This window comes from Pygoscelis adeliae, unplaced genomic scaffold, assembly GCF_000699105.1.
Source record: "Pygoscelis adeliae isolate BGI_AS28 unplaced genomic scaffold, ASM69910v1 Scaffold113, whole genome shotgun sequence".
Lineage (NCBI taxonomy): Eukaryota > Metazoa > Chordata > Aves > Sphenisciformes > Spheniscidae > Pygoscelis > Pygoscelis adeliae.
Window position 1 is genome coordinate 10031600 of NW_008825108.1, and position 23613 is coordinate 10055212.

General features: G+C 39.8%; 1 protein-coding gene across 1 annotated transcript in view; it reads right to left on the minus strand.

Annotated features, from left to right (window-relative positions):
- The window catches only part of USP15 (ubiquitin specific peptidase 15), an 83295-nt gene extending 71516 nt beyond the window's left edge, over nucleotides 1-11779 (minus strand). The window contains exon 1 of the mRNA XM_009327687.1: nucleotides 11487-11779. Within this exon, the coding sequence (XP_009325962.1) occupies nucleotides 11487-11779 (293 nt within the window). The remainder of the gene's footprint in view (nucleotides 1-11486) is intronic.
- Between the last annotated feature and the right edge of the window lie 11834 nt (nucleotides 11780-23613).

Sequence of the window (23613 nt, forward strand, 5' to 3'; positions counted from 1 at the left end):
GCCAGCGCTGCCGGTGATGCACGGTGTGCCGGCCTCAAACCCGCCTGGGCGCCGGGCTGGTGCAGCCCTGCGGCTGGCTGCCTCAGCCAGGCGACCACGGCACCCCCGGCCTTCCCGTCGCGGCCTGGGTCATGTCTTGTGAGACCGTGGTTTGAAATGCGTCGGGAAGAGGGGGTCGTATTTATAGAATAAGGAACCGTCTCCTTTGCGACGTTCCCTTCAGTGTTAGTGTTTTAATTTAAGCGTGTGCATAATTAGATGCTGTATGCCTCGCTAACAAATGAGTGGTTTGGATTCCCATAATTCATATAATGATATAGCCTGTATTATTGTGCAAATACTGTTGGGAATTTAAATAGGCTGTGTGACTCGCATTAACTTTCCCAGACCTTTGCAGAAACCAATGGATGATTTGTTGTGTTTGTTTCAGTCGCTCTTGTCTGAACCCTGTACAAACAGTGCAACCTGTCATTTGGGATTTTGCCAAAAAAATGAGTTTATGTGTTACATTACATTAACAGGGTTCTCTCTGTCTTCACACTTGTATGTAGGTTTCATAAAATCAAAATTGTATAGAAATTTTGGGCTGGAGGGTGGGAAATGCTGATTACAAACATCTGAAAACAAAGTTCGTCCTTGTAGATCTAGCCGGTGTATCTATAATGCATGCAATTGTGTATCTAGCCCCCTTCCTCCACCCAAGTCATTATAGCACGCTGCATTGTATGACTAACACTACAAATGTATTGTAGGCTGCCAGTCATATATTATAAGCTATTAGACATTATTAGCTATTAGATAATTAGCACTTATGTGCTAGTAGCACGTAGCTGTTTTAAATAGCACTAAAGATTGCTCTTTAGATTTACACACAGCAAAAAAGAGAATGGAAATAAGGTCTTACGCAGCCATGGTAGTCAAAAGCTAAGTAAATATTTTGCCAGGATTACCAGTAAAGATGATGATATTGAAATAAAGGCAAAATCAGGATTTGTGGCTGGAAAAGGAATATGAAAGTCATACCAAATGTGTAAGTAAAACTCCTAAGAGCTTAGAGGCACTGGTGGTGACATTCATGGCTTCTCTAAGAGTTGGAATATGAAATTCCGGGAGGAGGGGCGAGCACGTTAAAGATCTATGTTATATGGAGAGTTATACTGAGAGCTGTGGATCTAATAGTTACATTTAATGAGAGGAGACAAAACTGAACTGGACAACAAGAAGAAGGTTTCCAGCCATTTGAAGAATAAATTTCTGGATTAGAATCTCAGAGTCTGGAAAGAAGGACTGTGACGCCTTCCTACCCCCCCCACACACCAGGTCTTGACAAGTAAGGACAGTGTTAAACCCTGAAAGTTACCTGTGTGCCAAACTTAAATTTTTACAAAAATATTTTCGTGGAAAGTTGGGGGAAAATACGTCTCGATCCACTATGCTGGTAAACGGCTCCATTGTTCAGCAGTCTGTAGCAGGACCATCAACAGTTTACTTCGCCAAAAGGTTCCCCTGGAGCCACCCGTGCCTCTACTTCTTGGGTTGCATAACTGCAGTTACTAGGTGAAAGATGTCCTATTCCTGAATTCAGTCTATTCGTGGTACAGAAACGGATACTAGACATATTAGATGCTACAAATACTAGACAGAAAAGCATATAATGTGCCATCTGAAGCAGAGCTTTGTTTAAGAATTGCAAAGGAGAGACAAGAGTAACTAAGTCTCTGGGACTGTCAGTGCTTCACAAGAAGCAATTGTGCCTTTCATAATAGAACAGCATCCTAAGCTTAAAAAAACCCCTTTTGCTCTACACAAAATTCGTGGAAAATGCCAGTTAGTGTTAAATCTGTATTTTTAAAAAAGCTTTCTGAGCTAGCAAAGAATTGTTTCCAAGTACCTCTATCCTAGACAGTGCCTGAGGATCTTCAGATTTTAAACCCTCTGGTAAACAGAAACAGCACTGGAGATACTGATGAATGACCTACTCTCTCTGACAAAAACCAAGCATTTGTAATATAGATTTATATCTTACTGCTTTTGATACAGCTGAATGCGGGATATTGTAAAGTCAGCTGAGGTGGCAGGCTTTCCAGTAATCATTGGGCCTCCATCCTTACCTGACTTCATTGCTATCGGATGAATTTTTATAAACGTGTTTTTTGCGGTTCTAAACATTGATCCTAAAAAAGGATGCAATTAATACAGCGTACAACGGCTCAGACATTCAGCAAATGGGCTGCAGATAACAAACTGTGTACACTCATGATTCTATTGATTCCCAATACAACATAAAGTTTAAGCCCTCAGTTCTTGTTTTCAAATCAATTAGTGGACTTGGCTAAAGAAACTTAAAATACGACTTGATTTTGGGGGATATGAAAAGCTCTGCTTCTCAGTGGTGGAAACTGGTGTACACAATAAATTCTGTAGAAATGACAGACAACTGTAAGTCTTACTCACAGGTACTACAGAAAAATTCACTTCACTACTTACTTCCTTCCTAAACCTTCTACACCACATTTGTGAATTTATGGAGGGGAAAACAGGGCTTCAGATTCCCTTCCCCCCCTGGTCTGGCAAGCACTCGTGTATATGGTGGGCTTGCTGCCGCTAGTGGCTGTGTGAATTTCCTTCTTAGTTTGGAGCTGCGTCGGACACAGAGCCTGACATATCAGAATGGATATGATGAGTGTGTATGTTACATGTAGCGTTCACACATACAGTCAAGAAAACATAGGTGATGTCACTTTTCGTTGAGAAATCTGATGGAAACCCTTTTAGAGCTAATTTTACTAGCCTAGTATTTTTTTACAAATTTAAGTGGAGCAAAAGGTCAATTACCAGTGCCACCACTGCTGATTTTGTTCCATATCCTACTTTTTTCAATATATGGGAGTTGGTTCTTTTAAAATAGTGATAGAATTGTAAGCCTTTTTGAAAGAGTTGAATAACAAAAGCAAGAAAGCAGAAATAACAGCGAACTAGAGTTATGCAACGGCAAGATAAAGCAGGGCTTCTGTAAGGTAGACATAAAACGGGAAGACATAGGAACAAAAATTCAGTACTAAACGAAGACGGGGGAACTCAAGGAAACATGGGGTGAATGATGGACAGAACCAGATAAGAATACACATTTTTTTTAAAGAGAGAAGGAAATACAGGGTGAATTTGAAAGACGGACAGGTGGGGAAACAACATGTAATTAAGATACGCATTTCTGTCCTGGATGTAAAACCACGACTGCACTGTAGTTCTTGAATCGTATTCCTCCTAATTCAGTCCGTGCATGCTTTGCCTCATTCACATAGGCTGAACATAACCATGTTAAATTCTTGTTTCAGCTAGATGGAATTGCAATCACTAGATATTATTGCAATAACACACTTTTGCTGAGGTAAGGAAAAAAACATTTAAAAATTTGGTAGTTTTTTATTTAGTTGATTTAATCAAACTTACATTTTTTCTACATTTTTAGTAAATAGTATTACTAAGAGGATCTTTCAAATGAGAGAACACAGGTATAGACTCTTGGAGAAGTGACTGTTATTTTTTTTCAAATGCGTGTAACATGACAAGCTCAGTCTTCTTTTACCTTCTTACCTTCATGTACTAAATCTAGTACCGGGCATCCTTGGACAAGTTAAGTCCAAAGTTCAGAGATCTGAATATAGGGGAATGAAAAGTTCAGTGGGATCAACGAAGGGTGTCCCAGAAGTCTTCCTAATTTAGTGACAATGGAAGAAAAGCCAATGTTTTTCTATTACTCCAATTTAGAATTTTTAAATATTGGGAAGCATTCTTTTTATTTTAATTTTCTGAAGAATGACTTCTTAGTAAACTATACAAACGAGAAATAATAAGCTAAATATGCTATGTAGAAATATTAAAATACTGTTTAAAATTAACAAATGTAGTTAATAAATTGTACTTTTATTAAGCATTTGTTTAACATACACTGAAAACTTCTAATAGCTGAGAACTTGAAAAAAACATTTGAAAAATAAGCTTTTTCTATGATCTGATTTTAATCAGATATTAATTTAAGAATAATTACCCATTTTCAACAAGATAAAATTACTTTCCATGTTCTTAACTCAATGCTTTTATCTACACAAAAAAGTCTATTTTCAAATTATTACAAATTAGTTAACCTTTGTATATCTCTTTCAAAAATGTTTTCCTTCAAGAATTTTAAACACAGAAACTAATTTAAAAGGTATGATGGCAACAGGTTTTGGCCATGGTTGGCAGATATGTCAAAACTGTTACCAATTTCTATATCTGATTTACACATCAGAATGGATCCAAATTTTCTCCTGTATGCTTGCTAAATTAATTGTTCGGTTTTGAAGGCAAGAAGTAAAATTAAATATATTAACTCTGCACAAAACGTGTCAGGTAATCTAACTGAAGAGACATGAGTTGTAAAAGGATGATTCATAACGCAAGGTTTAAGCACTAGCTGCTGAAGATGTATGAAATCTAAACATAATGTGGTTAGGTTTGGTAAGGTTTGCACTTCGTGTGCTAAAAATAGGTTGCTGTTCGATAAAAATAGTTGGTGCTTAAGTGGAGGGAGGTAATAGTGAGATTTATAGCAAGACCTAATACAGGCAACAGACAAGTTGCAGAAATCAATGTTGTTGGCATAAGTACACTCATTTCAGCATATTCTAACCGTTTGGCTATCTAAAGCGTGAATAAATTGGCATTCATTTCATTAACTAAATATCACTGAAACCCAACAGAACATGCAGCAATATACCGATATAGGCTGTATTGGAACAACTTCAGCTTTTATATGCACAAACATGTGCATGTATGGATGACAACCATTAAGGAAATAACTCATTTAAAGTGTATTTTTTATACATGGCATGTAAAATTACATAAAGGCATATTTTAATACTGCACATTTTAGATGTGTGGTTTCTGCTTTGCTATTATAAACCTCCTTTAGAAGAAAACATTAATGTTACTATGGAATCTAGTAAAACTTATTCTAACCTGAAAAATAGATGACCACTGTCTTGACCAAGCAAAAAACTTCTAGAGATAAGTGTCAGTTGATCTATAAAAGGAAAAATAAAATATTTTGACTGAAAGATAAATATTTTAACTGAAATGTCTCGGACACAGAAAAGTGTCATGAATTGGAAAATTCTTGAGTTGCTGCTCTGACATTCCAGAAAAAGCTGCAGGAGCTTTTGGAGATTAGAGAGTTTTTAGCAGAATAAGTGAAAAAGTACAGTCATTTTTGTAAATGTCTGTGTTGTCCCCTTCTGGGTGCATGCAGGAATTGGTGAGAAACAATTCATGTCGAGTTGTGGTACACAAGATCCAGCCGTCCTGGAACCTGTTGCACAAAAAGCCTCTTTTACCTTCTGCAGTGGGATCAAACTGCCTCTTGTAATAGTACAAGGGAAAGCGATTTCCACTTCCAACCTGGGGTGAAGTAGTGATGGTGGTGAACAGGGGTTTGGTCGGCTCATGAGTGGATTGGAGTTTGGCCTCACCGGTGCTTTAGGGAAAATGATAAAGAAACTGTATAAAACCGTCTCTCTTTCCTGTGAGAGCAAGACACTTTTTTACAAGTCCATTCTCCCCTAGAGCAATAGGGTTACTTTACTTAATATCAGTAATTCAACATTTAAAAAGCATTTCCCTTAAAAATGATAATATTTGGCCCTCTTAAGGGTATATTATATACTTCAACATGATTTTATGATGAATGAATGAATGAAAAATTGAAAACGTAATAGTTTAAGTCTCAATAAGTATTACGCTAGGTTTTTAATAGCTTTAACTAATAGGCAATATATAAAAAAGAAGGAAAATGAGGAATAAAGAAAGTGTTTTCTTGATGACTCGTGTGGTATCTATGCCTACACATGGGTGTAAACCTCCCCCAACAGCCCTGCTGGGTTTCCTCACCAGCTGGTTTGTATCCTCAGCCGAGGGCCTTCCTCTGCCGAGAGGGAGGAGAAGAATCATCCTGCACAGTGAAGAGGGAAAGGATGTTTCTGTCACCTCACCTGGAGCAGGCTGCGTGAGTTATGAGAGGCATTTTCAATGGGTGATACAAATAACACCTAAGGGAACGCATCTGTATGCGGAGCAGGTCTTATTCTTCGTGTTTGTGCCAGGGAACAAGCATAGTATCTTTTTAGTATTTGGGTTGAGGCAAAAAGCACAATGAAAATATTTAGTGTTAGCTGTTCTAGATACAAAATATTCTTGAGACTTTTAAAACTGTGTTGTCAATTCCTTTTTAAGTCTTTTCTTGAGCAGCAGGTGTACTTTAACTGTTTTACATTACAAATAAATAGGAGCTTGGATAGATGAAAGAATTTGGATTACACTTAAAAAAAATATGTGTCTCTAATATTATCAAAAGCTACGTTGTGCTAAGGAAAGAAGGTACCAGACTGACACAAAAAGGATGCAAACTGTTACAAACAGCTAATGAACTTCAGAGATTTTAATATTTCCTTGAATTCTTTAGTGTAAGTTACTAGCGATTACAAAGTTTTTACCTATTTAAGTATGTCTATGCTAGAGGTTTGTTCTGGCATATTTTTGTAACATACATGATGCTAATTCAGAGATGACTTAAACACTCCTGAAGCACTCATTGAGCTTTAGTTTAAATTATGATGCCAATTCTGTGTGACCTTGGATAACTTTTTTGATGATCAGTTCAGTACTTGGAAGGAACTCGGTGAAGCTTAACTATATGATAATACCTGTAGAGAGATATAGATATATAGACATAGATACAGGTGTAGATAGCGGTTTGAATTTATTTACACAGGTGGGTTTAAGGGTAAAAATATGGTTGTGTGACAGATAACAAAAAAGCTTATTTTGCGTTCACACAATAGAAACTTGTTAAGCAGTGCCTTTTCTGTACCACGCGGAGGTGTGGCAGGCTGTCTGAAATGGTGGTTGAATCTTCTATTCCATTCTACAGTTGGACAATATAACCCAGAGGTTAGAAGAATCCACAATAAGATTTTGAGTCAATGGGAATTGTAGGTGTTTGGTACCTGTGGAAGCTGGCTTGTAGCTGTAAGTTGTAACTGATTTCTCAATTCCTTTTTCTACAAATTTTCAGTTGACTTAAAGGGCAATGAAAGAGTGGACATACTATGAAAAACACCTGCCCCCCCATGTATTAGTTTGAGAAAAAGTAGTATATTTTGTCTTAGTTCACCGTGTATAGGATTCATTTGATTTCACTTTAATATCTAAAGGTTAGCATCTAGTCTTTGCTAGTTGGATATGGTCCTTCATCAGTCAACAGAGAGAGATGGCCTCTTCTAAAGGATGATTCATCCCCTCTGTGTTAGGGTGAGATAAATTGCTGTCTGGAGGTGTCTTTCTGTTGTTTATAAAAGGAACCTAGAGAACAGGTTGTTAGGCAGCTAATGCTTGGTGAGGTGAATCCTGCTTCAAGTGCCTTCTGAATTTTGAGATCTAAATTTGAGACTGAAAAGGAGCAAGCACTGTCAAAATAATTCAGAAGTTACTAAGTAGTGATAGCTCCACGATGGTATTCTGGCTTGTATTCTTTCTGATGTAAAGTCATTGTTTATTTAAAAAAGCAAGATCAATGTATTATTTTCCTATTAATCATTAAGCATCCTCTCAGAAGAGTGAAACACCTCTTTTCTATCTTTGAACACCTAAGCATCCTGGATGAAATGCTATCTCATGGGAAAAATCCTATTGCCATGAAGACTGAAGTGGTGGCTTCACTTGTTTTTTAATAAAACTGGCTTATGTGCTTGCATTTTGCACCAGGATTATTCACTGAGGATTGCAGTGCTTTTGATTTTATAAGGGGTGAAAGCTATATTAACGTGCATTTGTAATCAGCTTTGGAGAAATTAGAAACTGATCATCATTTATATCCGCTTGGAAGCTGTTCCTGGTTGAAGGTGATTTAAATTTGCATATAAGTTATTTCTGAAGGATAAAGGAAACAGTGACATTAAACAGCTGCCTGATAAATTCAGGTCAAAACTCTTAACTAAAAAAGCATTAAATATGTCTTTGGCTAGAAATAAAAATTAGAGAGAAGAACAGTCAAAGCTAGCTCACATAAACATTTGGAAAACCTGAAATTTAAGCTTAAGTTTGAGAGTTACCTGTGCAGTCTGGAAAACAAATGAATTTGCACACTTTCATAATTGAGTTGCTTTTAGTAGCTACCAGCTGAACTTGAAACATGTTATAGGCAACTTTTATTTGTATAGTTATCCACTGGGAAAGAGAATTATTTGCTAATAACTTTAATAGTAACTTTTTTTGACCTCTATTCTCTCTCATGTGGTATTTTCAACTGTGCTAGTTTTAGCTGGAATAGAGTTAATTTTCTTCACAGTAGCTAGTATGGGGCTATGTGGTGGATTTGTGCTGAAAACAGTGTTGATAATACAGGGATGTTTTAGTTACTGCTGAGCAGTGCTTACACACAGTCAAGGCCTTTTCTGCTTCTCACACCACCCCACCATATAGTTATCCACTGGGAAAGAGAATTATTTGCTAATAACTTTAATAGTAACTTTTTTTGACCTCTATTCTCTCTCATGTGGTATTTTCAACTGTGCTAGTTTTAGCTGGAATAGAGTTAATTTTCTTCACAATAGCTAGTATGGGGCTATGTGTTGGATTTGTGCTGAAAAGTGTTGATAATACAAGGATGTTTTAGTTACTGCTGAGCAGTGCTTACACATAGTCAAGGCCTTTTCTGCTTCTCACACCACCCCACCAGCGAGCAGGCTGGGGGTGCACAAGAAGCTGGGAGGGGACACAGCTGGGACAGCTGACCCCAACTGACCAAAGGGATATCCCACGCCATATGACATCATGCTCAGCATATAAAGCTGGGGGAAGAAGGAAGGGGGGGACATTCAGAGTGATGGCGTTTGTCTTCCCAAGTAGCCGTTACCCATGATGGAGCCCTGCTTTCCTGGAGATGGCTGAACACCTGCCTGCCGATGGGAAGTAGTGAATGAATTCCTTGTTTTGCTTTGCTTGTTTGTGCAGCTTTCCCTAATAACCTGTCTTTATCTCAACCCACAAGTTTTCTCACTTTTACTCTTCTGATTCTCTCCCCCATCCATCCCACCGGAGGGGAGTGAGCGAGCGGCTGCGTGGTCCTTAGTTGTTGCCTAGGGTTAAACCATGACATCAACCCTCAAAATTATGAAATGTGCTGGAGAGAGTGCACAAGAACACATCTAGTGGCAATTCAAAGACAGAGGCTACAACAGGGAGGGTGTCGCCTTTTCTGCAGGGTCATCGGTGTCTGGAAAAGGACATACATCCACTGCCCATGCAGAAAAATCCAGTTACATGGTGAATTAATGAAATATTTTGAAAAGTAATTCCACTCCCTTTCTCAGGGATTTTTTCCAGTGTTATAGCTTGCCAACTTTGTAAAGTGCTAATCATTTTAACTGATAAATTGAAATCGTTCAAGTTGCCATTTAATTTCCTAGGTCTTGTTCATAACATGCACTTACATATATGCAGTTATTGAAAGGTTTAGAATGTAAAGGTATTAAAGATTAGATTTTTGGGAAGTATGGGAATCCCAAGGTACATTGCATGGGCTTAGCTTCACGGTTAGGTCCTGGGCCTCTTAAAAATACCCGTGGAGAATTGGCACCCAAGAAAAGGGGCCTCAGAACCCTATGGCACTGGAAGCTCCCAAAGTAGCCTGGAATTAAACATGAAAAATGATCTAAGTAGGAATGAAATGTAGAAAATATGAGATGCTTTGGCATACAATCATTTCAGATTTCCTTTCCTGAGAATCCTGACCATGAACATTCTCCTGGAGCAATGCCCTTTAAACCAGAACATCTTCAAATAAAACAAAACTTTTTTTTAATCAATTTTTTTTTTGAGAAAAAAAAAAAACCCCCCACCCCCCCCCCCCAAGCCCTGACAAAAACCCCAGGGAGAATAAGGCAGGCAAACTATGCAATAGCCAGGACACATCTTGAATATTGGAGTTCTTTTTAAGTCCCTATCGTGCCCAAATGTGGCAGGGACTTGAACTTACACCTCCTTGGTCCCAGGGAAGTGCGCTGATGCTGTGCATAAGTGCTCTGTATGTCTGCTGGTGGTTTAATTCCAGCCTTCCAGCCGTGAGGTAGGGCAATTGATGAATGTTCAGTGCTTTACGGGCGAAGGAGATATGCCCGGAGGTATACAGACCTTGCTGTCTACCGACATCCTGGTATTCCCGATATTTGCCATATGACAGGATTAGGTCTCTCGTTGTGTGATGGGCCAGGCCTACACAGGGAATCCTGTTAGGGCATATTGGGTTATATGAGAGGTTTTCGTGAGCAGGTAATAAGGGAAGGCGCAGGACACTAGCTCACTGATGGGGAATGTGCCTCCCGCACTCGGGGTCTCCAGCAGATTTGGGATTTGCATGTAAAGAATTGGAGGGGAGAAGTGGCTTACACGGAAACATGAAAGGAGAATAAGAGGGGAGTCAAAACACTGAGTTAGGCTCAGCAGTGGCGACTTGGCAGGCTCGTTCAGCTTTGGATGTCCTGGATTTTGGCCTAAATTAAACCTTTCAACAGCTTGTTAGCTCATTAGCCATGTCACTTCTCAGTTGCTGAGTGGCAAAATGATAAATGTCTAGGGATTTAGACATCCAGGAGTGTTAGCTATGCCTAAATGATAGATTTAGTGTAGGAAATCCAGCTGAAAGTGAGAATGAGCATTGTAGTCCTCATGTTCTGCAGGTACGCCTACACTGAGAAGCAGACCTACATGTACCAAGCAAGCAAAGCCCCTGACTTACTTCTTGTTGTGGCCTAACAGGGGCTTGGGCTCAAATTGCCATAACGTGCTTAGGAAGAACTAAATCTCAGGTATTTCCTGCAATGCACATGGCTGATCCAGGCTGAAAGCAGGTCCAAGGCACAGGATTGAGGATTTACTGGGGGAAGAGGAGGTGGGAAGGGGAAAGTCTGGCTTTGAGAATGTGCGTACCCGTGTAGCTAGGCTCCTTGGTATATATCAACAGAAGTGTTTAGGCACCTGTTTTATCTCTTTAGATACCTTGTTGACTTCGGTGCTTTAACCCCAGTCTACATCTTAACCTTGTGCTTGAGACAACGTGTATTCTGATGCTGCTCTCTGCTTCTGACTGGAAAAATCTGTGTTCCGTTTCTTTGTTTTTGCTAGCTGACACTAGAATAAATACAAATTGTTTTAAAATGAGACACATTAGCAATGGAAATATAGATACGCTGTTCTTTATTTGGGAGTTTAATGTAAATACTGTAGGTGATTCAAGACTTCCCTTGAAAGAAGAAGCATGAAGTACTTCAGGAGGTGGTCAGTCAGTGTAGGTCAGGCTCATATGCCTTGTTCAAGTACTGACAAAATTATTTTACTGTTGACATTTGGAACGACCTGCAACCTATAATGTAATAAAAAGGACCACTGATTACAGCCAGCCCTGTGAAATTAAGTTATTTCCTTTTGAATTTGCAAGGACCGTCAAACACACACATAAAACATCTTGCTGCATTTTTTCCCTGAGGTGACGGCGCAGCAGGAGAGGTGGTTTGAAGGAGCTTTGGGTCAGAGCTGGCCGAGAGCCAGCCCCCGTGGTGAGGGGCTGGCGGCGCCACCGGAGGGGGGTGCGGGGGCCGGCGGGGGCACGGGACCCGGCCCCTGCACTGGCTGTGGGGCCGGGGTTCTGAAGTGGGCAAAATCCAGAGGCATGACACGCTGCTATCATTGTCCGGCAGCTCTTGTGTTCATACTTAAATTTTTTTTTATTTTACAGGTAATATTTGCACATCAAGGGACGCGGTTTCCCACATTTTAGAGAACTTCCCTTGGTTGTATCTTGTAGCAAGAGAAACTAGTACTTTGGCTGAAGGGGGTGGCTGTGTGCGCTCCATACAAGAGGCAGGTGGGCCGTTCTCACGGAGCGCAGGACCCACGAGTGCGATATGAGAAAAAGTCCACTAGGATGAAGTTACGCTGGATATTTTTTTTCCCTCTTGAGATGACATTTTCAGTGTATTAAGTTTGCAGGCCTCACAGGAAATCTCCCCACCCTTCTACTTGGGGTGATCTGTGTGAATATCTAGGAGGATATATGGTGTGAACAGGTGCTTGAAGCTAGAAGCAACTAAACTGAGGATGAGGCAGTGGTTTCTTTGAATTAAATGTGTGTTCAGCCTCTTGTCATCCAGACTTCCGCAGCCTGGCCCTTCTGGTAGGATCCTGTGTGGCTTTACTTTTTCTGAGAAGATGGTGAGTTTCCGTCTCCCCAGCTACCTCACCTTTTATTGCTGCAAACAGGAATACTGGAACATGATCCACCATGGCCTGCCCAGGACAAACACACAAACTTCAGTTAGATTTAGCAGGATCCAACAGCCTGCTGAATTACAGTCGTTTGCTTGGTATAATTCAGTGTTGCCCTTGTTCAAGAAAACACCTTAAAGTCTGGGTTTCCATACACGAGAAAACCACTATACTTGTGTGCTTTCCATCAGTTTGGACTGGATGAGATAATTTAGCTTATTACACTCACAGGAGCAAAAACATTTTGCTTCACCATTTATTCTTCCCTCCCCATCTGTGACAGCCCAAGAATCTTTAGTTTCAGTTTGTGTTGGAAAACCTGTTTCCACCATTTCTTGTCCACGTTTGTCTGTCTGAGGGGTGGTAACAGCAAGCGGGGAAGCTGCTTTTAATGTCTTGAGACAATTCAAATGAGCTGGTTTGACTTTTCTTTAGAATAAGCAGGATGTGCATTTGGAGACTAGTGTAAGTACTTTAAAAATATTGTCTCATGTTAAACTATGACATTAAAATGTCATATATTCTGGCAGTGTTTATGATTGAATTCAGATGTCTCCATTTAGTAAGTGGACCCATTTACCTCAAAAGATGTGTACCGTGTAATGAGAGTACGTGTTACCCTGGAAGAAAGGTGGATATTACTGGACACTCGGATGAAAGCTGTCCTTGCCCCACAGTTACCTGCAGTATTGACAATACAGGAGAGGAATAAAAATGAAGAACAAGCTTACCATGACAGAGAGAACTTGCACTGGGATGGGGATGTCAGAGTGGAGGTAAGCTGAGTAAGCATATGCTGTGCCAGTGTGGAGAGGGTGAAGGGAAGGCTTGTATTGGCTTGCATTATATTGATATTACATTATTTAAAAAAAAACCAACCAAAACAACACCAACACACCCAAATCTAACTCCAGGAAATTAATAAGGTGTATGGACTTCATTTTTGAACAAGTGTCGTCATCATTTCTCAAACTTGTTTACATAAGGAGTAAATTGGCTTATGCTTATCCATATATGCAATTTGCAGGTATACCATTAAGAAGTTTTGCTGGCTATGACTCCCACAACTGATTTAGTAATTGTATAGTTGTGTTATCAGACACTGAAATGGCTCTGAATCTATCTGCTGAGGATGATACTTTAAATGGGAAGCTGCTAAAGTATGTTTAACATGTCAGTCATGTCAAAGTCTGTTTAGATATATTCCAAGTTTTCATAGAATTGACCCATTTCTGTTAAAATAGCTCAAAAGGGATCATTATTATAGATTAATATAGATGAGTCCGCATGGCTATCATTCATGCTTCATAAAAATTCCATTTGATTTTTAAAATCTGTTGCTAAATTTTTATGATGCAATATAATCTTGGGTCAGGAAGGATAAGTAACCATTGCAGTGCAACAAAACCAGCTTCACAATACAAAGGGATTAATTTAAGGGTGATCATTTAAATAATAGCTAATAAAATCAAATTCATTTAAAGTACATTTTAAGAGCTAGACTAATCAAAGCTTAAAATGTGATAGGATAATAAAGCAAAGCTCATTAATTTGGCGTAGTAAAAATACATACAATCAAAAAGAGCTGGAATAAGCACAAACTTACAATAAGAGAAAAGTGCTCAGAGTTTAATCTTGTTCTCGCTGAAATAACTGTAGAAATTCAGAGCAACTTCAGCTGGAGTCACAGCACCCTGGTAGAAGGCCAATCTGCTCTTCTCTCACTGTTATCAACGATGTCTGTTCGGCTGTGCTGGAGGGATGTGGAAACTTGATGTAAAGGACGGCATTTCATGCTACTTACTCTCTGTTTTGAAAAGAAGGGAGAAAAAAGGGAGAAGAAGTAACCCACTAACATGCAGTCATAGGAACCAGGGTTTCATCAGCAAAGACTGATTGTCAACCAGGTACATGTCTGCATATTCCGTAAATTCATAATCTGGTAGAAAAACATGGAATCATCAGAATATTTAATGGAACATTTAAATTGCCAGTGCAAGTTCAGGTGTTTAAGTAATTCTAGCAGAGTTATACTATAAAATAAATGGCCTCATTAATCTGAGTCTGTAATAGATTAAGCTGTCATTGCATTTTCTTTTGCTAGGTTTCCTATAGAAGAAAGCCTCGTGCATTTTGGAGCCCCATCTGATTTCAACAAAATTTGAGGGATGGGTAGTAGTCTTAAAGCTATTCAATTACAATAAGAAAAGATGGCTGGGAGGAAGAGAGGAAAGCCACAAGTGCATCTCTCTGAAAAGCTGTCCCTTGGGATCACCCTTACACAGAAAAGAGAAAATTTGAAGTTCCCCAGCACAGGAAAAGCTTCAATCAACCATGAGGTAAAATCCATAGGAAACGAGACTTCATTAGTTCCGTAGCTCACAGAACTTGTTATTATTCAGCTTGTTTAGCAACTTCAAATTTTAGACAACTCTTTGTCTTTGATATGTCACCTGAAGCTTAACAGGGTATTAGATCTCCTGCTTTTTATCTGTGTAAGGCTACAGTGAAAACAAAAAAAACCCCAACCCAGTGTTCCCTAGGTGATTTTCTTTCTGTGTGTATATGCATATATGTGACAGGAGAGGAGGAGGGGACAAGGAAGGGGAAGCATAAAAGAACTGAAATGTCCTTTTTCAAGATTTGGTAAGGCGGTGTATTATCCAGCCTGCGTTCTGCCTCCTGACATCTGGTGGCAAAATCTCTCCATTACAGTGCTTGCTCTGAATTTTTCAGACATCCCCGCCCACCCACAACTCTACGGGCTTCTCTGACATTTGTGGGTGCTTAATGCCAGTGAAAACCAGGGCACTTGTGGATAAGGAGGTAATTCTGGTGTCTGGCAGGGAGCACCAGATATGCCATGAAGCTTAAAGTGGGAGGAAAACAAAGAAGATTTATGTAGCGGGTTTATCACTCTAGCAGCAGCATCTCTCTGCATCCCAGGCTATGCCTTCGGTGCAGAGCGGAGATGTCTGAGATACCTCTGAACTGCTCGGAAATGCAAATTTTTCCACGCCGAGCTCTGAGCACTGAGCCTGCTTCCAGTTGCCAAATCCCAGCACAGCTGCCTGACACTGCATCTTCTATGGATGTGTGCCCCCCGACCACAAGTAAAAATGCTCATTTTGCTCATTGTGAATACTGAGCTTCGGGGCTGCAAGCACATACAGAAATGATTGGTCCTAAAATATATTTTTAGAAGAAAACTGTAAGCGATTAAGCATTGGTCAGAATGAAAGTGTCAAAATGATTCTCATGACCATACAAGATATATCCCCAAGGACCTAGGGCTCCCTCAGTTACTGCTTTCCATCCTTATATTATATTTGGGCTGGGTTTCAGCAAACAGGTGTTACCCCCATCCAAGATCAAGCCAAGATGTTTATGTTATGTTTGCCATGACCCATGGTTGAGAAAGAAATGGAAATTTGAACTGACTTGCTATGTGAGGCAATCTGGCAGGTGGTGAAGTACTTCAGGTTGGCCAGAGTTGAGGCAGTCGGTCCCTCAGGGCAAATGTTTTGGCAGGATGACGGATGCCAGGCGGGGCACGTGGGGTGCAGGGAGTCAGGTGGTGACATTTCTGTCCATCCATGCATGGCTGTTTAGCATGGGTAACCAGATACTAATTTCACCTCAGTCAGGTAAGGGTGGACTTAGTTCTAACACCGGAGAGAGGCACACACGAACTCTTCTGAGCAGGGCCAGGGCAGCACGGTGCTCTGCGATCCTGTAGTCCAAGCTCTGAATACAACAAGGTTAATCTAAAGGACTGCCGACTACTCCCTTCAAAGGAATGGGAGAACAAGAGCCACAAAAGCAGAAAAACTCAAAGGCACACGTCCTTTAACATTTCCTACCATGTGTTTGATGAAGGAGGAAAGGCTTGAGAAGGAAGGCAGAGTTCAGTCAGTCTGACTTCCTAGCCCTGCAGATCCTGAGATCTAAGTGGCAGTAATCCTCTCTAGGTACATATAGTTTTCTTTCATATTTATACAAAGAGAAATTACTTAATATTCAGACTATTAACTATGTAATCCATTAACTCCTTGTTTGTAATCTCATTGAAAGATATAGCTACTCTAAATAGAAAATGTAACTTTTCCTGTATATGGAATGGGTTTTTTTGATTCTACATTAATTGGAGGCATTTTTTCATGCTGCTTGTCTTCAGCCAAGCCAAAATGCTCTTTGGTTCTCTTTTCTCAAAAAAAAAAAAAAAAAGGGGTTCCCTTTTGGTCTTGTTTTTGAAAGTATCTTGAAATCTGCAATTCAGAACATTTAAAATGTTCATATTCTATTCTTGTTCTGGTTTCCTACACCCCCCCCCCCCCCCCCCCCCCCCGCTCTGCTGTTATTAAATATAGAAATAAAACCCAGTTTCAGGCTGTTTTGGAATAAATATGGTAGATAATATTTTAAATAATAGTACTTTGTCTGCTCTTTACTCTTGGAAAGTGCTACTTTTGCCTGCACTCAATATGCAGAAAGATGATATCAAAATACACCTTTTTGCCTTACTACTAAAATACCATAAAATGCAAAGTCTGTAACAACCTTTAGGGCATCTTTTAATGTTTTCTAATGCACATATACAAGCCCAGTACATCCTTGAGTGCAGTTCTTTCTTATTTTTCCTTCCTTTATTAAAACATAGGTGGTTAAAATTCAGAGGAAGAAAGACTTAAAATCAGAAAGAAATACTGATGGACAGAACAACCTCCTCTATTTAATGTACTGTACCCTTCACTAAACTTAGTGAAATTTGGATGGTATTATTTGAAAGAGTTGTAACTATAAAACAGGCATAGTATTATTTCTCTAGAAAAAATAACCCAGGTAAGTTCACAGTGACTTCTTTTTTTGCAGCAAACAACACATCTGACAACCCCCTAATTTATCGCCCACCGTGAGGGAACTGAGTTACTGGGCTAATAAGCTTTGACACCTTTTTTACCAGAATTTGTGATGCCTGTTTTTAAAATGACACTACACAGATTAGAAAATGCTATATCATGAGATAATAAATGGCACCATGAATCTCTGCAGTGAAGTCTAATCCTTCTTGTAGATGAGTTCTCAAGTCTGCCAACACGGTGCCCTCGGTAAAGAGGTTTCAGAAAAAAATTAGTACGATTTGTTTTGTGAAATCAGCTTGATCCTTACTTACCTCTGCTACTCTTGGTCTGCCTAACCTCCTGTTTTCACAAGGTCTCCTTTTCTTTAATATAATTTAATTATATAAACATAATTAATTCATGAAAATAATTCAAGACATAATTTGGGAAATAATTATATTTCTTTAGATGAAAATCTCATTAGGTAAGGAGGTTGCTTTTTTTCCCATTTTGTCTATAATGCAACCTTTAATGTAAAATTGAAACAAAATTAACATACATTTAACTAAGGATAAAACATTTATTCATTTTGGAGTTCTTTGTAGCATGACTGCAAGTGCTGATGCTGTATGATACACGGGAAAATAGGAACTACCATATGTATCAGATTAAGACAAACGCATGCACGAATGAGTTCTGTAATACAGTAACCCAAATTTAGGCCAGATGTGTGCGAACACTTTTTCTCCTGTTTTCTTTTTCTCCTGATTTCTTTCTCTGGATGCCTGATTTAGTGATTGTTTCTATTTCCTGCTCTGAGTCCTACAGATGTAGGTGGAGGAATAGTTGTGTTTTTAAAAAAAAAAAGGAAAAATGGCTAATATTTTTTTCCTGGATATAGTTTGGGGCTTTTCCCAAGCTCATGAATAATACTTACTGTACGTCCAATAAGAAGCCAGCACTACACTTAATATTCTTGTAATTTACACCTTTGTTGTGCAATAGAGCCTTGTAGTCACCCTCAAATATTTGGCCCACGGGCTCTTCCTTTTGGTGTAATAAAGCACAGGCCTGTTGCTTATTAAATATATAATCTAACCAAGCAAATTACTTGTTAAAAAGAAAATTTAAGACTATTTCCAAAAGGTGGGGAGGCCAAGTATTGTTCTACTTTTGATCTGAATTCTTCTGGTGTTTGCTCTCTGCTTTTCACATGGATTACAGCCTAGATTAAAAAAGAAATTTAGGAGCCACAGCACGAAATATTGCAACACCTAACTTTTTGGTATGTGCTTCACCCAGAGCAAGACTCAGAAGCTATGCCTGGCAGCATAGGGTCTCTAATGCATAGAGAAAGTAAGGTGCCTTAAGATGATATATAAAAGATCTAAAAAGCTCAGTAGTGACTTGTCAAGAGGTAGCAAATGAGAAATGAGGAGTGCAGGTTTTTAAATCTTTCCCCTTTAGGGAGCTTAGGTGCTTTACGAAGTATTAGAAAGAAGCATCTTTATATTTCAAATAGCTACAGTTCTCACAGCCTGGGGGATTTTGCTCTTTTTGATGAAATAGCATAAGAAGAAATATCTGTTTGTATGATATTCTGTGGGGTAGGTCAGACAAACAGCATTCATGCCAGGGTTTCTTCATCTTTGTTTAACTCTGCTTTGTTGGTGAGTTTGGGGGAGTAAAGTACCACCCTTGATAAGGGAAGATCAATAGGGACCACTTAAGCAAAGTGGACATACAGCAGTCTGTGGGACCAGGTGCATCCAAGTGCCCTGACGGAGTGGGCTGATGTCACTGTAAGACCACTCTCCATCATCTGCAGATGTTCATGGTGACAGAAGGTCCCAAATAATTGGAAAATTGTAAATATGCCCATTTTCAAGGAGGCAAGAAGGAGGATGTGGGTAACTACAGGTCAGTCTGAAGGAAGATGATGGGGAAAATTCTCCTGAAAGTCATTTCCACACACATGAAGGACAAGAAGGTGATTTGGAATAGTCAATATGGATTTACTAAAGGCAAATTCTGCCTGACTAACCTGATTGCCTTCTACAATGAAATGACTGGCTGTGTGGGGAAGGGGAGAGCAGTGTTGTTTATCTTGACTCTAGTTAGGCTTTTGACATGGTCTACCACAAACTCCTTGTAGCCAAACTGGGCAGATATGGGCTGGATGGGTAGTTTATAAAATGGGTGCAAATTGGTTGAACTATGAGGCTTAAAGAGCAGTGGTTGGTCACTAGTGGCATTCCTCAGTGTTCAGTACTGGAGCCCATACTGCTTACAGTCTTCACCAACAATCTGGATGACAGTGGCAAACACTCCCAGCAGGTGACACCAAAATGTGGGGAGCAGTCAATACACTAGAGGGCAAGGCTGCCGCTCAGAAGGATCAAAACAGGCTGGAGAAGTGACCTCACAGAAATTTCGTGAAGTTCAACAAAGACGAATGCAAGTCCAGCACCTGGGACAGAATAACCCTGTGCAACAGTACAAGCTTGGCACTGGCTATCTAGAAAACGTCTTTGCAAAAAAATGCCTGTAGATGCTGATGGACAAGTTGAACATGAGTCAGCAGTGCGTCCTAGCAGTGGTGAAGGCACGACATACAAGAAAACTGAAAGCTGTGTTTGTTCAGCCCCTTTAAAGTAGGGAAGGGGGAGATGTAACTGCTGTATTCGACTACTTATGGATGGTTACTGAGAAGATGGAGCCAGAGGCTTCTTGGAAGTGCACAGCAAAAGGATGAGAGGCAATGGACACAAGAGGCAGAAAGAAAAATTCTGAGAAATTTGTTTGTATATAAGGAAGAAAATCCTTCACGATGAGGGTGGTCAAATGCTGGAAAAGGGCCAGAGAGGCTGGTAGGTAGAATCTTTGTCCTTGGAGATATCTGAAACTGCAGGACACAGCCCTGAGCAACCTGATCTAACTTTGAAGTCAGCCCGCCCATGACTGGGGTTTGGATCCTCAGCCCAACCAGACCTCCAGAGATCCCTTTCAACCCAATTTTTTCTCTATTTCCTGGCTTTCTCGCCTCTTAAATGGAAGCAACAAAGTCTTGCTCCCAAATGACATTGAATATGTACGTGTATCTGGTTTTTTTCATCCTGGAAGATGTCATTACTCTATAAGCAGCATTTATGTTAGCATGAATGAGCAATCCATGTCATTTCATATCTTAGGAGAATGGTTTTAAATGGTAAAAAAAATCATCAAAGTGTTTATTTGTATCACTTAATGTGTTGTAGAGAAGAAAAAATGGTTACTTCTGTTATTTTTTGCAGTCAATTTTTCCATTTTACGTGGAAGCTTTGAAAGATTGGTGGCGATTCCAGTATGCTAGTTAAAAACCCTATTTCCTTCAAAATCCAATAACCAGCATGATTTTAATAAATGCCTGTGGGAGACTTACTAAAGAACCCCGGAAAAACTTTGCTCCATTGCCTTTTCATTTTCCATCAGCTTTTCAGGAGTCAATTACCTTTACTTTTGTATGTGAATATTTGGAATATACCAGAGCTTTTAAAGAACTTGAAATTTGGTGGACCAGATTCTCACCTGTGATAAAACCATGAGCGTGCAACTGTGTATCTGTATTGTAAAGGGGACTTTTAGGCACTGTTGGACTGTCCCGGCTCACAGAGCATCAGGATGATAACCACTAATAATTTACAGCAGCTGGCTTTTGGAATCCATGCTTCCTCTTCCCAAACTTTAGAGGATGGCAATAGAGTAATGTTGTAGGATGCTGCTGCACATCAGGCTCTAAGCTGCTATAGGTCTCCTTACATTGAGGTATTCCCGATGAGAGCTGTTGTCTGTGTCCCTGCTTATTTTAGTACCTGAAGTTCAATATTAAAAGAGATGGAAGACCCAAGTAAAAACCTAATCTTTATGAACAAAATGAGAAACCAAGAGCCTAACTGCTAAACTGAAGAACAGTGCCGCAACTGGCACTTTTAGCTAGTTTAGGTTAGTAGCATGGTGGGCGATGCGAGGGGAGGGGTCTCTTGGGAAAGATAAAGGAGGAAAATTGTTGGTAGACATTAGTGAACTCATCGGTTCTTAGAGACAAAATCTACATGTGGCTACCAAAATATAATTTTTCTTTTTCTCTATTTAGCAGCTCAGAACCTGCATGCCTCTGAGTAAAATCAGTGTTTAAAAAAGATACATCCAGATCCACATATATGCAACTATTCAGAAACAAGTTTTTATTTTTCTGATTTTTATGCCATGCTGTTCACCTTGAAATGGAGATGCTGAAGTTGTTCCAAATACTATACTGTTGCGAGTGCCAATGCCCATGTTCATGTTTTATGCTTTTCTTTTAGCGTGTGGAAGAACCCTACAAATTGATGAAAACTAAGAAATAGTGACACTAACTCAAAAATGAAACAAGCTGAAGGAAGAGAGAACATTCATATAACAACTGTGTTTCATAACGGTGTTGTGTTCTAAGGCCACAGTATTCAGCTGGGGATTTTCCAGTCAGAAAGATATAAATACAGGCTGTGTAGGACAAAGACTGCCAATCTGGTATTTTCAGAAAATGGTAAATTTATCATATCGTGCATGTGCAGCATGTACAAATGCACCTTTGGAGATGAGTCAAGCTTACTAAATAAGCATCTGTAAAACCAGCTGCACTGTATACGTGCAACGGATCATTTTGGTTTTTCCCAGGAGTGTTGGCCATACTGTGAAAGCATGTAGAGAAGCTTCCTGAAAGCATGTCTTTCTGTGTGGTGTCACACAACCTGTGTGCGAGTACTGCAGATTTGTTCAGATTTTCAGATGTTGTGCAAAGTGATCCAGAACAACTGCTCATGTGCAGCAGCGTCACGCTGTAAATAATGATCACATTTTCCAAGATTTGCACAGACAAAATTCCTGGGTTTCAGAACAGGTTGGCTTAGCTATTGGTTTGTCTACTGCTTTTTCTTCTGTTGTTTGCATGTGACTTGTTTGTATTGTTTTAACTGGGTCATAATAGTTCTGTGTCTTAGATGTGTTTGCCTGGTTTCTGTAACAGCAGGACACCAATATGAAACTACCAAGTATCCTCTGGTCTCACAATACGCAGTCAACTTGAGCGTAATGATACATGCAGCTCATATAGATATATGTGCTCCTATAATTACAAGGTGTTTGCTATGTCTAAAGTGCAACAGCTGCTGTAGTTGCATTTTAGCTGCTGTAGTTGCATTTTCAGTGTGCTTTGACTGCTTTTAATCCAGTAACAATGCTTGTGGTCCTACACTGACCCACGCAACAGGAAAGGTTACCCATTCCAGTACGTATTCAGGATCCCTGGTCATTTTGCATTGGTGGGGCAGGAGCATCCAACCCCTGTGGATCCTCATAAGTTTGGGTCTACCTCAATGTACTGAAATTACGCTGCTGACAGCAGCACGGTCTTGGTTGTTTCAGTTCCTTCTGCATTATTTTTATATATGTCTGCAAATGTCTGAAACACAGTTACCAACTAGGGAAATCCTGATGTTATTGTATCGGCTTCCAACGAATGAGATAAGACCGCGTTCGCCTTTACAACCAGCAGCCTTTTAATTTGGCTGCAGTCCGCATCCAGGCATGTATGTGTACTGCAGTGCTTGTTGCAACAGCGATTGTGACAACCACATCCCAGGCTACTTTTAACTTGCCCTTTCCATACCAGCCTCTTCGTATTTCATCCTACAGCTGCATCACTGTGCGCGGGGTAGTCAACATAAAGCCTTCATTTTGCCTTTTCTTTTTTTGACTGCATGGACCTTTAGGTCTGTATTTGCTTTGAAAAAAATAATTCAAACGTTCTACAGATCCTTACTTACATGGAAAAACTCTAGCATGAACAATAACAACTGGGGAAGTGTTTCACTCCCCTCTTCTGTTTCTCACAGAGTTGACTATCAACATCATATAAGATGTGATGACAGTTAAAGACTCAACAAAAGCTTGTTTTCAGAAAAGTTGCTATTTTACTAGCTGGTACAAATTAAAAATAGACAACAGATGATTAAGTATATCAGTACTTCTTAATGCTGCATGCATTTATCCCCATTTAACCTAGGAGTGAACAAGAATTCTAGGAGAAAACTGAGAATTTGACTCCGTTTGGTATTACTGTAACGAATGAGGGCCCTTTCTCACCTTCTTAGGCTCCCTCCCCTCCACTTCTCTGCATGCCCTTTTGAACAGCACAAAACACACTAAAATAAATGAGCAAGCTATGCTTTACTTATCCTCACCCACCACCATTTCCCTCTATTAATCAATAGTCGTGGCAGACCACTGCGACCCACCGCCCGTCTTTAAGCGGAGGGAGAAGAGACCTGACCTTCAGGATCGGACCCATTACACGTTCCCCTACCACCTCCCAAGCGCGGGTGCACGGACCAAGCCC